Raw genomic sequence first — 13,724 nt, forward strand, 5'->3', positions numbered from 1 at the left:
TCGGAGAAATGTCGCACTTTGGCTAGAGCTCTATACTAGAACTTAGATGTGAACTCAAATTTATACAAGAAGTAGAGATTAAAAAAAACAAAAAAAAACTAGACTCTCTTCTTCTTCTTTTTCCTTTCGTAAGGATCTCAAAAAGAGGGGAAAAATGGTAAGGAAAAAAAAAACTAGACTTGAACCATAGGACGTAGCTGGGTTCTCTAGCTAATGAGCGGAAAGATCACAAGTTGAGGGAGCAAATCCCAATTTCTCACCAAGAATATCAAACTCCTACATATGATTTTGGATTTTTTTTTTTTTTTTTTTTTTTTTTAAACTAGACTGAACAATAGGACGTAGCTGGGTTCTCTAGCTAATGAGCAGAAAGCTCACAAGTTGAGGGAGCAAATCCCAATTTCTCACCAAGAATATCAAACTCCCACATATGATTTTGTTGCATCACGTTTCCAAGTATGGAGTAAGATTTACCAGGGGAGTCTTCCGGTGCCATTTGAAACCCAAAACAACGCACTCCAGCGTCTGCAATTATAAAATAACTATCCACTTGTGGTGCTAATCGAGCGCCACCGGAGAATTGGATCTCAAACTTAGGTACCAATGCCTTGTATGAGTCAGAGTTGGGTACCTCGAAGCATGAGTCGAAACCCGGAACTTGGACCTTTTTGAGCTTGCCTTCTAATGGCTTCTCAAGGGCGGTTATGATAGGATCATAAGCCTCTGGAACCCATGAGGTCAGGCTAAACCCTGAATCAACCATCATTCCTCGACCCTGGTCGATACTCCATACTTGGTTAGAGATATTCAATTTCCTGCCATTCACAAAAATTCCTTCTACGGTAACACCAAAATGATCTCCAATGACACCCAGTAGGGTGGTTTGCATGTTGGGAGGCATTACTTGTCGATGGCCGAAGGTGAGGTAGTTGGTGATGTTGGTGCTGTATTGGTCCATCAAGCAGTAGGAGAATTTCCCCTCAAAATTCTTGTAGACATTGTTGACGAAGCCATTGGGGTTAAAACCCATACCAAAAATGCCATCACCTTTGCCAATCCCATATGATTCGTTCCATTCTCGTGTACAACCTATTAAAATGTCAGGGATCTTCTTCTCTTCACAATTGCTCAGTTTCACAGTTACAGTTTCCTTGGCAAAAACACCTTGGGCTACTTCAGTGCTAATGTAAGCATAGTCGTAGCTGCAAGGGGAATTGGGGGTGACGCACCTATCTGGATCAGAATTGAGGCTCAGGAGAGCTTCTTGACAAAAGCGGCCCTGGCAAGGTATGGTTTTGAAGGTTTGGGAACGCTCGGGTTGGAAAGCTTTCCTTGTTAAGTTATAATCACTCGGGTTGCTGCAATGGGTACCTTTGTCGGGTTGGTTATTGCCCTGATTAGGACTACATTTGAACCTGCAATTCATCCAGGTGAGATCGCTTCCTGTATCTAATAGCAGCAAGAATTCCTGAGCTGGAGTTCCAACTTTGAATGATACGTAGTACGAAGCTGTGTCAGTGAATTCGCCATTGATCAATGGAGTCGAGAAAGAAGCAGGAAGCTGAGATGCTATTCTCCTTGATGATGATGCATGTCTGAGGTTACGTTTGTGGGAGAGAATCTGCATACGGATCTTATCGGCATGAAGGAGTTCCTGGATGCGATCGTAGTGGGTTAGGGTCCTATCACCCAAGAGCCGCGGAGCATGTCTATGAATCATCTCAAAGTGAATGGCAGAAGATTCTTTTGCAGAGGGATTTGAAGAAGAAAACCCATTAATGGAGGAAATGTAGAATAAGAATAAGAAGAATTGGAGGGTGGATCGTAATAACATGATTATTGCTCTGTGAGAGAGAGAGAGAGAGAGAGAGGATTTGAGATACTTTGACTAGCTCCTGGTTTTCTTTCCTTGCTTGCCTCTCTCTCGCTCTCAGACTCCCCTTCCTTCCTTATTGATGGAGCTGGCAAAATATAAAGGGAATCAAATTTTGGCTGTTGAGAATTTACGTTATTACATGCTGTTTTTCTTCTTCAAGAATAGGAAAGACACCGTTTTACAGTTTTAGAAAGAAAAAAAATTGTTGGTGGAAGGGGAGTGAGGCCTATTTTTGGACCCAAAGATAAAGCTAATTTTGAGTTTGTTAGTCATTTCTTCAACAGATTACATAATTAATTTTATTTCTTACCATAATTGAATAATAATAATTAGTGTATATTTAATATTTATTTGGATAAATTACCCCCAACGCTTCAAAACAAAGGCCTTCCACCCCGGATTCACATCTTCTGTGATTCCTTTCTCTACAATTTCCTACAATTCCCTCATAGGATTGTGCCATGTGGCATTTAAGTAATCCATCGGTTACCCAACAAACTTCAATAAAATTCAAATTTATGGGTGGGTTTAAATACAATTCAAATTTAGTTTAAATTGGATAACCGTTGGATTACTTAAATGCCACATGGCACAATCTTACAAGGGAATTGTAGGGAATTGCAGAGAAAGGAATTACAGAGGATGTAAATCCCTTCCACCCCGGGTTCACATCGGCTACAATTCTCACCTCCTACAATTCCATGTAATTCCTATGTAGGATTATGACACGTGGCAGTTAATTATCCAAGGGTCATGATTATAACCCAACTAAGAATTGAACCTAATAAATCCCTAAAATTAAGCTTCGAGAAAATAGGAGAGACAGAATTGGGAGAAAATTTAGGGATTTATTAGATTCAGTTCTTAGTTGGGTTATAATCATGACCCTTAGATAATTGACTGGCATGTGTCACAATTCTAAATAGGAATTGTAGAGGATTTGAAACCCTTCTAACCCCCCTCCAAAAAAGCAAAAAGAAAAAAAAGAAATAAAGAAAGAGAGGTCTTTAAACATTGAGACTCAACTTTATGATAAAAAAATTGTGTCAACCGCTGCCATACCAGCTTAAAGCCTACTCCCCCACATGATATAGTAAAGGGATAATTACTATTGCCCCCCTGTACTTTGATTTTATTACTAATGTATCCCCTGTATTTTTCAAAATTGCTAATTCAACCTTTAACTTTGTCTACAATTACTAATGCCCCCCTACTGTTAAGTTCCGTTAGTTTACTGATGATATGGCATCTCTATATTTTTTAAAAATCCTAAAATACCCTTTTACTTCTCTCTTTACTTATTTACCCTTTTGTCAAGTTACAGTAGTACCCTTAATTAATTGTAGAAAAAAAAATAATCATAATCTGTTTTACTCTAAAAAAAATCATCAAAATAAAGAAATAATGATTGAATAAAATTGAAATAGAAACCGAAGAGGGGGAAGATAGAATTCAACTCAAATTTGGAAACTAAATATCACCTACTCGTAAATCCTTCTCTCGCAATTCCATCTCTTGCAGGATTGCAACAACCTACAACTCTAAGAGGAGCAAAGCAACATCGACGTGAAAATTCACCGCAGATCTAAGTTTAGTGAAGCCAAGATTTCGCAAATGAAATATTAACATTTTATGCTGAATTACTTTAGGAGAAAAAACAAAGGAGAATCTTGTTTTCGGGAAGGATTGTGTTGGAAATCAGACCTCAAAGTTTTAACTCATTCATGTCGGTAAGCTAACTCAATCTTCTCTCCTCCCCTATTCTTTATTCTTTACTAGTTATATACTGCAACAATGGTGGTAGAGGTGAGTTTTATTGAAGATATTTTAGTTCATAAAGCTCTCGAATAAGTGTAACGCCCTTACCATTTGAAACTTAATTAGTCTCTCGAAATTAATTTCTCCCCGATGTGGGTAGAATCTTCACTAACCTTCTTCGTATTTTCTTTCCCCGGTTAAATACCTTTGTCTTTTATTTTCTTTCCTTTTTCAATGTACCTTATTTCTTGAAACCCCTCCGTGGTTATTATTTCATGATACTTTTGAAGTTCAAGGATGACGAAGTGATTTAACCTCATTTGATTTCAACGTTTCTTCTTGCGTAATCCACCTATAGTGAAGGTGGGAAACCAAATCGAATTTGAATTTGAATTCAAAATAAATAAGTTTAGTGAAGGTGGGAAACCAACATTTTTTTAATTCAAAATAAATGAAGTTAGGGTAAAATTGACATTTAATTTGGTTTTTATAAATGGGGTAGTATTGTCTTTTGATTTCTTAATTTTAATGAAGGACAAAGTAGACATTGCATATTCAAACTTAACGGCTACTTAACACCGTTATAAGGAATGGGGGCAACAGAATTTCGTAAAGAACAAGGGTTTTATTAGTAATAAAATCAAAGTACAGGGGGGCAACAGTAATTATCCCTATAGTAAATTATGATATGAAACTCTTTAGTTTCTCAGAAGATGAATTTCATTCATAAAATAAAGACCAAATTTGTTGCAAATAATTACATTAACCATCCTTAAATTTTCAAAGGATATTACATTAAGTAACCTAGGACTAACTTTACCTTGTGTATCAGTTTTGCTATTAAACAATGATGTTATCATTCCATATAACTTGAAAACTCAAAAGTACCTTGATTGAAAACATGCTAAAGCATATCATGTGTAAGACAACCAACTAAACAACTGCCAAGCTTCAAGGATAGTACTATAAGGTAAAGAGATTACAGATTTGAGTGGCAAAAATAAGTATTTGGGTTTTCCACATCTTTTGTTTTGTGCTTGATCATGGTGGTGGCTGCAGGTGGCTGCCCACCAGATCTAGCATCTGAATGTGTCCTTTCTTATGCTGGAATAGTGAAGGGGAGTTCAGAGATGTCCATGGAAGGTTTGCTTAAGCCAATTGAGGAAGGGAAGTTTACTCATGTGGTTATTCCATATATTGATTATGAGCATGAGCATAATTTGTTCACATTCGCCTTGATCGGACGATTTGATTTTAGGAAAGCCATCATGGAAGCTGTGAGAAAGGAAGTGAGGAATTGGAAATTAGATCCTAAGGTGAGTTTGCATTCCATTGTAGAGGTTTTGTTATTTTTTAGTTTGATTCTAAAATGGACATGTCTGAAGAATGGAGGAGCGGCCCTTGTAAGATTGCTTTGCAAATAGTTTGGTTTCAATGTTGGAGGCTTGATTTTAACGTGAATATAGCCGTTAAGAAAACATAACCTAAAATGCAGCGGATTAACAAATAAAGAAAGGAGAAGAAAGATATCAAAGCAAGACACCAAGGTTTACTTGGTTCGGTCCTGAGACCTACATCCAAGGATGAGTTGAGCACTCACCAAGCTCATGCAATCATCAAATAACAGAGAAGGATTACAGCCCTATGATCAGTGAGAGAACTCTATACATGGACAAGAAAGATAATCAACCAAGACTATGAACAACTACACCTGTTATCATAGATGAACCCTAGCTTCAATCTTTCCTTGAGTGCACAACCAAGAGCATCACAGAGACACCTTCACGCTCCAACAGCAAGAGCTGTTAAACAAACTCCACGAGAGTCAATCACACAGCCAAAGATCAAAGACAGAGCATCCAACTGAAGTTTCTTGCACACAGGAAGAACAAGAAAACCAGAGAACCCGGGAATGAGAGAAAGAGAGAAAGAGAGGAGAGAGAGTGTTTCGATCCAACTGAAACCAAAAACCCCCAAACCCCAATTACATACCATGAAACAATAGGACTGAAATTACACACTTGCCCCTCTAACTAATACATAAGACAAAGTCTATCCTAAATACAAGTAGAAAGACCAAAATGCCCCCTGTTACATATATTACAATAGCCCAACCATCAACTAAATTAGTTTGGATTCATTTCTCAAATCGTCATTGGAGTACTGACACGTCCAAGTACTTTTTCCCATCACTCTTGATAACATAACTAAGCAAGGTTTTTTTGGTAATTATGCTCGTATTGTAATTGAGATGGAAGAGGGAGTAGAGCATGAACTTGAAGTTTAGATTGAACGAACGGAACCTCAAGCTGGGACAATTTTTAATTTTACTGAATATGTTGTTATGAAGATGGAGATAATATGTGTGCCCCTTGCGGAAGCTTTAGGCATGTAACAACGCTATGTTTGTTGGAAGAAAAAAAATCTAAGAATCCTATAATGGAGTAGAGGCTGCCAACAGCAGAGAAGACAAGCGTAGCATAAGACTCAAGAAGTCTCTTAAGCTGTGGATAGAGAGGAGCCCTCTTTGAATAAAACTTTGGATTTTTCTAAGAAGAATTTGGTGGAAACTCCAATTATTTAGAAATATTTTGATACACAAAAACCACCCGATTTTTCTGGGTCCCATGAAGAAGAGTTTGAGGACTAAGCAAATTCAAGTGTGTCAAATTTGAAAATTTTTAGATAATGTGGAAAGTGCAAAAATGATTAAATGGTTGCCTATTGAGGGGGCCCACACTCCTTAGAAAGGGGAGTCAGAGTTCGTCCTCTGCATAAACTTTGATTCCCTTATCATCTAATCCAAGGGAGGAGGTTAATTTAACAGTTATGGACTCTAATAATTCACAGGAAGAGATGGATTATGAAATGGACTTCATAGTTTTAGATTTTGAAAATGATAAAGAGGTAGACAACGTTGCCCACGCAAAGAAATTTGGCCAAGATGGGGATTTTCAAATTTTGGTTTATGAGGAGAACTTGGAGTCTCATGATTTAGGGTTGATCCAACAGTTCCGTTGCGTGCTGTAATGATGCCTTGACGTTTTGGTATGAATTATGGAAATAACCAAAAGGAGAAAAAATAGTGCAACTTGATGGGAGAGGAGGAAAGAAGCAACCTCACTCAATGTCTGGGGTTCTAGATGAAGAAAGGGAGATCTCAAAAAGTTGGCAAGGGAAACTGCTTTTGAAGCAATGGCAAAAATTGATCTGACTCTTGGTGGAAAGAGAAAATAGTGGTATGAATAGTCAAACTTCGATCATTGGCTCTTCTGACCGAAAAGGGATTTTCCTATCTAATAATTTATTAGGATGATGTTCTTTTGGAATATCAAGGGTGTGAGGTAGAAGTCGTGCTCCACAAATGCAATTTTTTATTGATGTTATTTTCTTTTCTTTTTTACCCTTTTTTTTCCCATTCTTAATTTATGACATTTTGGCCCAAAAAAATAAAATAAAGCACATCATTTGTGATAACCCCTTAGGATCCTAACCTAAAATCCAAATTACAGGTCCAAGAACCCCAAGCATCCAATGGGAAGAAGTTGTGGCCATCTAACTTGAAACTAATGGTTTGGCATCAGAACCCATGGATTTAAATGATGGAGATGGTGGTACTACCACTTTGTTGGAAACTGGAAGAAGATCCAACAAGAAACCAAATGGATTGGGTGGGTGGATTTTTCAGCTCACAATGACAGAGTTGAGAAATGCTTTAACTGAGCCTTTAGAATGATCCCTAAGCTTGTACCAATGTATTGGTCCAACTGGGGGGGGGGGACACTAGGTGGTGGTCAGTCCAGGAAATCGATTGACCAACCAACCACCATCCTAGCCGATCAGTTTTGAGATTTTCACTTCCAAAACACCTATTTAAGGTTTTAAAACCCTAATTTCATAATTTCATTATTTCATTATTCTAGGACAACAGTGAGACTTGCAAGAAGTCAAAGAGCACATGTGGAAGCAAGAGAAGGCACTTTTTGTGGAAAAAAACACATGGCATCATCAGATTTTGGATCTTAAAGGTAAGAAAACTAATTCCCTTCTCTTCTCTTCTATTAAACCATTATTTTGGGAAAACCTTGCTGGAAGTATGATTTGGTTGGGAAAATCTTTGTTTTTCATTAACCTCGATCAGATCATGCAAGAGGAATAAGATAAGTATCTATTCTAACAGCATATTCTTTCAAAAAAGGATTCCCATATTCTTTCGAAATAGGATTCCTTACTTTTAGACTTGATCTATAACTAGGGTTTCTTAATTTTTATTTATTTTTTATTTGGGATGTTGAGTTGGTGTTGCAGAGATGTGATTTACACATGGGATCACCCCAAAGCTCGTCAAAGAAGGGGGATCAAATGTGTGAATTTCAGATATGAGATTCTTCCTGAGAGACCTGGCGGTTAGTCCAAGCGCTTGGTTGCGCCATCAGTTGAGCATTTTTCCACCTTTAGAAATTTAAGGTTTTTGTTTCAATGGCATTCTGAATTAATGTTTTTAAAGTGGTTTTGTAAGAGCATTGCTAACAGAAACAACAGTCAGGATTTGTTTTTTCTCTTCATCTATTGTTCGTCTCATATTGTAAGAGAATTGCATGTGACCTAGAGTTTGTGATACAATGTCAAGAAGCCCTCTCTACCAAGGTTATTGTGTTTATAGAATCCTAGCTTTTTCCCATCTAAGCAACAAAGTAAGGAAATGTTTGTCAAAGTTTCGTTTGTTTGTTGGCATCTTTGGCTAGCAATAAATGAACAAACACTTGGAAGGTCCCTATATACACCATTGGATGTGGCGAGAAGGGCGATGTCAGCGTTCCATGAATTTTATGTGATACAAGGTAATGGTGGCTTGGCTGATAGGAATCAAAATGTAGAAGAAGAAGGAGAGGTTGGAGATTTACAATCTGAGACGCTTGCAATCTTCTGTGATGTTGCATTTGATGACAACACCGGACTTGGGGGTATATGTTTCATCGGAGTACAGCTAGGAATGGTAGTTGTGGCAATGTCGGAACCAGGGGGAAGCTATTGCAGTGAGAGAGCAAGTCGATGGGCACTAGATAATGACTACCTACAAATGGATATCAAAATAGATTGTCGAGGTCTCCACCGGATGTTGTTGGGTCATGAATTATCTGGGCCTTTTCCAGCCCGTACTCTAGCACAAGAGGCCTAGTAGACCACTTGGCCATTATCCTTTTCTTGGACTCTGGAGCTTTGTAACCATGATCCCGTGTTAGTCTCATGGGGTTTGCCCATATATATATAGGGGATGGGGAATATTACTAATAGATAAGACTACGTTGGTCATGCAAACCCAGGACCTCTCCGTGAAAAGTTGGGCTTTTAACCGTTCTACTAATCCACTGTGTTAGCCTCTGTTTCTTTTGAATGAAATGAAATCGTTTCCATAACAAGAAAAATATGATGGTCGGGCCCACAGAGGATTACTTTCACTTTTTTGCTCCCATTCCCCATGGCTCCTGGAAATTGTTGGAAGATATTGTACTAGTAAGATACGTTTTCAATCAATTTAATTAAGAGATGTTACTGCCAATGCATGAAATCCCCATCCACGAGGCATATGTGACTGTTTCATTTCCAATTTTGAGTAAATTTCAGTGGATAACCCATCTCTTTTACAATACAGAGCAACACATTCACAAGCAGCTCCTGGAGCAAAATTGCTTCAGTTGACACAGGACCATCATGTTAAATTTTGGACCATCGGATCCAAATTTTCGGTCGAGATTTTGATCTCAGCCTTTGAATATCAATGGTCAAGAGCGAGATTTCGATATGACGTCTCAAGTTGTTTAGCATGACCAGCACATTAAATGTGCAGAAGTGAAGCAAAGTCCCTCCTGGAGGGGGCGAGCAGATGCTATTCAGACTAGCATTATCCACCAAAACAGAAGTAGGAAACTTTGGTTTAGACCCTTGAAGAATATTATTTGATAAATTCACACTCTTCAGCGATTGAGGAGACCCCAAAGAATCTGGAACTGGACATGTTAATTGGTTGTCCCTAACATTGAATCTCTGTAAGGTTTTCAATCTCCTTTGACGGCATTGGAGTGCAGCCAGACCTCCGTGAGGGAGGCTATATTCTATAGATTCTACGTCCGTTGAGCTTTGTTGACTGCCCATTCAACCATAGAGATTGCAGGAGAGACCCATCGAAGCTCTTGTGACTAAGGCAGTGATTCGAAATCGTTGATTTTAGGTTTCTTTTGGGTTTGCTTGCTTAGTTGGTTTTAGGTTTCTTTTTGAACATCCTAAGGCATTTATTACCAACATCAATCGATCTCGCAATTCTGGCAAGAATGGTGTCTCTTCCTTCTTCTCAATTTACTGAAACAATCAAAAGATGGAAGTGTCAATGGTTCTTTGTTATGTTAATTTTGGTGTGAACTGATAAGCCGCTTGCTAGTTGACGATGGATGCACTAGAGTTGCCTCTTCAAGCGATTGTGGTCGTGTCTACGTTGTTGAACGCCTAAGTTTTTGCGAAAGTGCAGTTTGAGATAGTTGAGGGTGGTGGGTGGAAATCTCTGGCATGAAATGATCTGCTGCAGCCAATGACACAAAGTGGGAATGGTATTTGTTTGAAACAAAGCATCAAATATTAAAATCAGTATCCATCATGTCCATTTTTTTATTTTTTATTTTAGGGCGAGGGGTGTAAGGATTAAGAACAATACTTGAACCATAAAGCCGGGTTCTCTGGTTAATGAACAAAAAGTTCACAAGTTCAGGGAACAAACCCCAATTTGTGACCAAGAATATCTATAAAATCTCCTAAAATCCTAATCCGAAAATCCATTGTTGCAGGTTTGTGAATCTGAAATTCTGATGAAAGTTTGGAAATCGAACCTATGGAATTAGATGAATGAGAAGAAGACTAGACCACCCTAATTGAGTTCAAGAGGAGAGAGAAAGCAGCCCGAAAGCCACAAAAATGAATTTTTGTCATGCACAAAAATCAATACTAGAAGACTCAAATGCAAGGTAAATTATACCATTGATTGGAGAATGTTTAGAGGGTTCTACTCTCCGAAGCCTCTCGAAATCGGCCTTTGTATGAAGGAGATAGAAGGCCGGTCAATTGGGCCGATTGCACGATTTGATCAACTGCCCCTACCTAGAATCGGGGCATTTTTGGAAATTCACTTTTAAAACCTTATTTTATGGTTCTCTCACCTCATAAACAAATTTTTATGTTAAAAGGCTAAGAACGTGGGAGAGAAGGAGAATTTGAGGATTTGATTGATTCTCACTCATTTCATTGTGCTGAAGCGCGAGATGCAAAATGAATCGCTTGTTAAGTTAGGAAAACCCATAAAACCCTCTTTGCAACCTTTCTTTTAAAGCATTTATGTTGAGGAGTACAATAATTATGGTAGTTGTAGAAGTTGGCTTGTATTGAATTTTGTTAAGTTTCATTTAAGCCTTTTAGTCCTTATTAAGTTCTTGGTCTCATTTCATCTATTTCAAACTGAACCTCTCTAAGATGTCTACAGGTGACTCGCTAAAATCCAATTTAGGGATTTTTTTATTTGGAACTAATTGGGATGATTGAAATGTGTTTTGGAGACAATACTAGTGTCCCATTGAAGTCCCAAAAACCCCCCAAGTGATTGGATTTCGAGAGGAGTTTGAAATCAAGCATTCTTGGTCGTAGCCCTAGGGGGCAATAGATCGGCCTTGGCTAGCTTATGTTGCCTCCCCCTGATCCAAGTGAGTGTTTTGTCTCGTTTGATGCCCGATCAATTTTCGATTAATACATAGTTTGTCTACATGTTTCTAAAGTTATTTTGGGTCATTTGTACTCTCAGATTTGGGAATTCTTGAACATTGGAGTTTATTATTGTCGTTTACCGATGAGGGGAGACATTATCCTACGTTATGCATTTAATTTGATTTCATAGCTTGTTATTATTGTGAGAGATAAATTTTCATATGTCATGAAGTTAACTTGATTTTACTTCTCATTATTATCAGGTCAATTATTCTCTCATGAAATTGCTTGAGACTTTATACGGATGAAAGATAATTCGGTGTTTATGTTTTTGTTATTATTATTGAAATCTATGTTCATGTTACTATTTCAATTCATTCAAATAATGTTGTGAATGTGATGTATGGGAATTTGGTGGTAAATTGCTACCTACATATATACATATACCAACCCAAGGTTGTGGGTTCACCCATTACCCTTGATGTCTTTATACTCAGATAGACTCACTAGATGCATAGTCGATATGTGTTTAGACATGTTTGGCTAGTGAACCTGATTAAATGCTATTAAGTACTAACCTTTAGGTAGGGGTATTGAAGCCGAGTGACCCGTGATAGTGGTGGTTGGGTCCTGTGAGCATCATGCAGACTCATTGTTATCATGTAGTGGTTGGGTTGCATATGTTAGGGTTGGGCTCATAGGCGTCTAAAAGAGGGCTTGAATGTCATGAGGAGATATGAGAGGCATCCGCCCAACATATGTGGATGACCATAAGGTTAAGTAATGTTAGTACAAAAGACAGCTTGAGTGGTGTGAGGAATAGCATTCCTAGGTTACATGAATCAAAATAGCACTAAGCATGAGGGCCATAATGTATTCGAAACACATGTAGTACGAGATGTAGTTGCTTTGCATTGGGCTAAACTTATCCCTGACACACACCAATTCTCAAACTAATGGTTGGTGAGAGAGTGGACCTAAACCCCAGTCACGGTATGATGGGACTTGGCCCAATTACTGCAAAGAAGCCAAAAGGCATACTTGAGTGCAATGAGGGAAAGTGACTAGACAGCCCAGAAGAGGTTGGTGTTGTAACTTAATGCGTGTCTACCATAAATACTACATTCATTAGAATCTAGGATCATATTTACATCATAATCATTCATTATTTCATCATAACTATATTGCATATAAATGTGTGTGACTGTTGCGCAATGTATGATTATGTCGACATCACTGAGTTCTGTGGAACTCATCCCTTTATGTGTGTTTTCTTTTTTATTATACTGCAAGTTATGAGAACTCTTTTTATCTCGAGGGTCTGCCGCCAATTGGGTCCTGCAAGGGACCGGCGGGAGAGAACACAAAGATACGTGGAGAATCGTGTCCATGCTCAGACTGTGCCTATGGAGTCCAATTCTTCTAAAGCTATGAAGACATCATGGGAGAGAGTAGTCACCTTAGTGGCCATCACTTATGTTCTTTATTGCTTTATTAGGCATGGACGTTACTTAGATTCTTGACTTCTCCTCCAAAACATTTAGACTTCCTCTGTTGAACGACTACTTCTTTAAACTTTGATAGTGATCTTAACTAACTTTGAATTATGAATGAGGATAATTATAATAATACTTGATACTTTATTTCTTTTTTATGTTCTTGAATTATGCTATGTTGTATTATTGTTATGGTTTGACTATGAACCTAGATCTTGTAGGGTTATCACCCCCACGGGTATTCGGGTGAGTCCGGATCCGGCTGATTGGGAGAGAGAGAGGGGGGGGGGGGTTTGAGATACTTGGATTAGCTGTTGGTTATCTCTCCTTGCTTGCCTCCTCTCTCAGGCTCCCCTTCCTTATTGAAGGGAGCAGGTAATATAAAGGATATAAATTTTTTGTCATAGAGAATTTGACGTTATTAAATGCTATCTTTGTTCGTCAGGAAGAGGAAAGACATCGACTCTGATATAATTTTAGCAAAAAATTGGTGGTGGAATGGAGCTAGCTATTTTTGGACCCAAAGATGAAAGCTAATTCTGAGTATAACTATTTTTATTTCTTACCAAAATTGCATAACAATCAGTGAATATTCAATATTCATTTGAATAACTTCCTACTTCTCAAAACAGAAGGCCTTCAGACATTGATAGACCGAAAACTTCTTATAGCACCGATATATGCTAATACCCATACTAGCTTAACACCTACTCTGTTACAGGATGGAATAAATTATATATGGGAATTGTTCAACTTCTGAGAAGAAGAATTTCATTCATAAAATAAAGGCAAATAATTACATCTACTATCTGTAGGAAATTCATTAGAAATTACATCTAGTAACTCTTGAA

General features: G+C 38.0%; 1 protein-coding gene across 1 annotated transcript; it reads right to left on the reverse strand.

Moving 5' to 3' along the window:
* Positions 1–358: 358 nt before the first annotated feature.
* LOC149024811 (aspartic proteinase NANA, chloroplast-like) lies at positions 359–1,720 on the reverse strand. Its single transcript, XM_089143539.1, has one exon. It carries the CDS (start codon positions 1,718–1,720, stop codon positions 359–361), a length of 1,362 nt encoding a protein of 453 aa, XP_088999665.1.
* Between the last annotated feature and the right edge of the window lie 12,004 nt (positions 1,721–13,724).

The sequence above is a fragment of the Hakea prostrata genome, chromosome 2 (assembly GCF_041222555.1).
Source record: "Hakea prostrata isolate BN-2017 chromosome 2, UWA_Hpros_2, whole genome shotgun sequence".
Taxonomy (NCBI): Eukaryota; Viridiplantae; Streptophyta; class Magnoliopsida; order Proteales; family Proteaceae; genus Hakea; species Hakea prostrata.

Excerpts from the sequence above, each read along its gene's own strand:
- LOC149024811 (XM_089143539.1), bottom strand. The coding sequence starts at position 1,720 with ATGATTCATAGACATGCTCCGCGGCTCTTGGGTGATAGGACCCTAACC.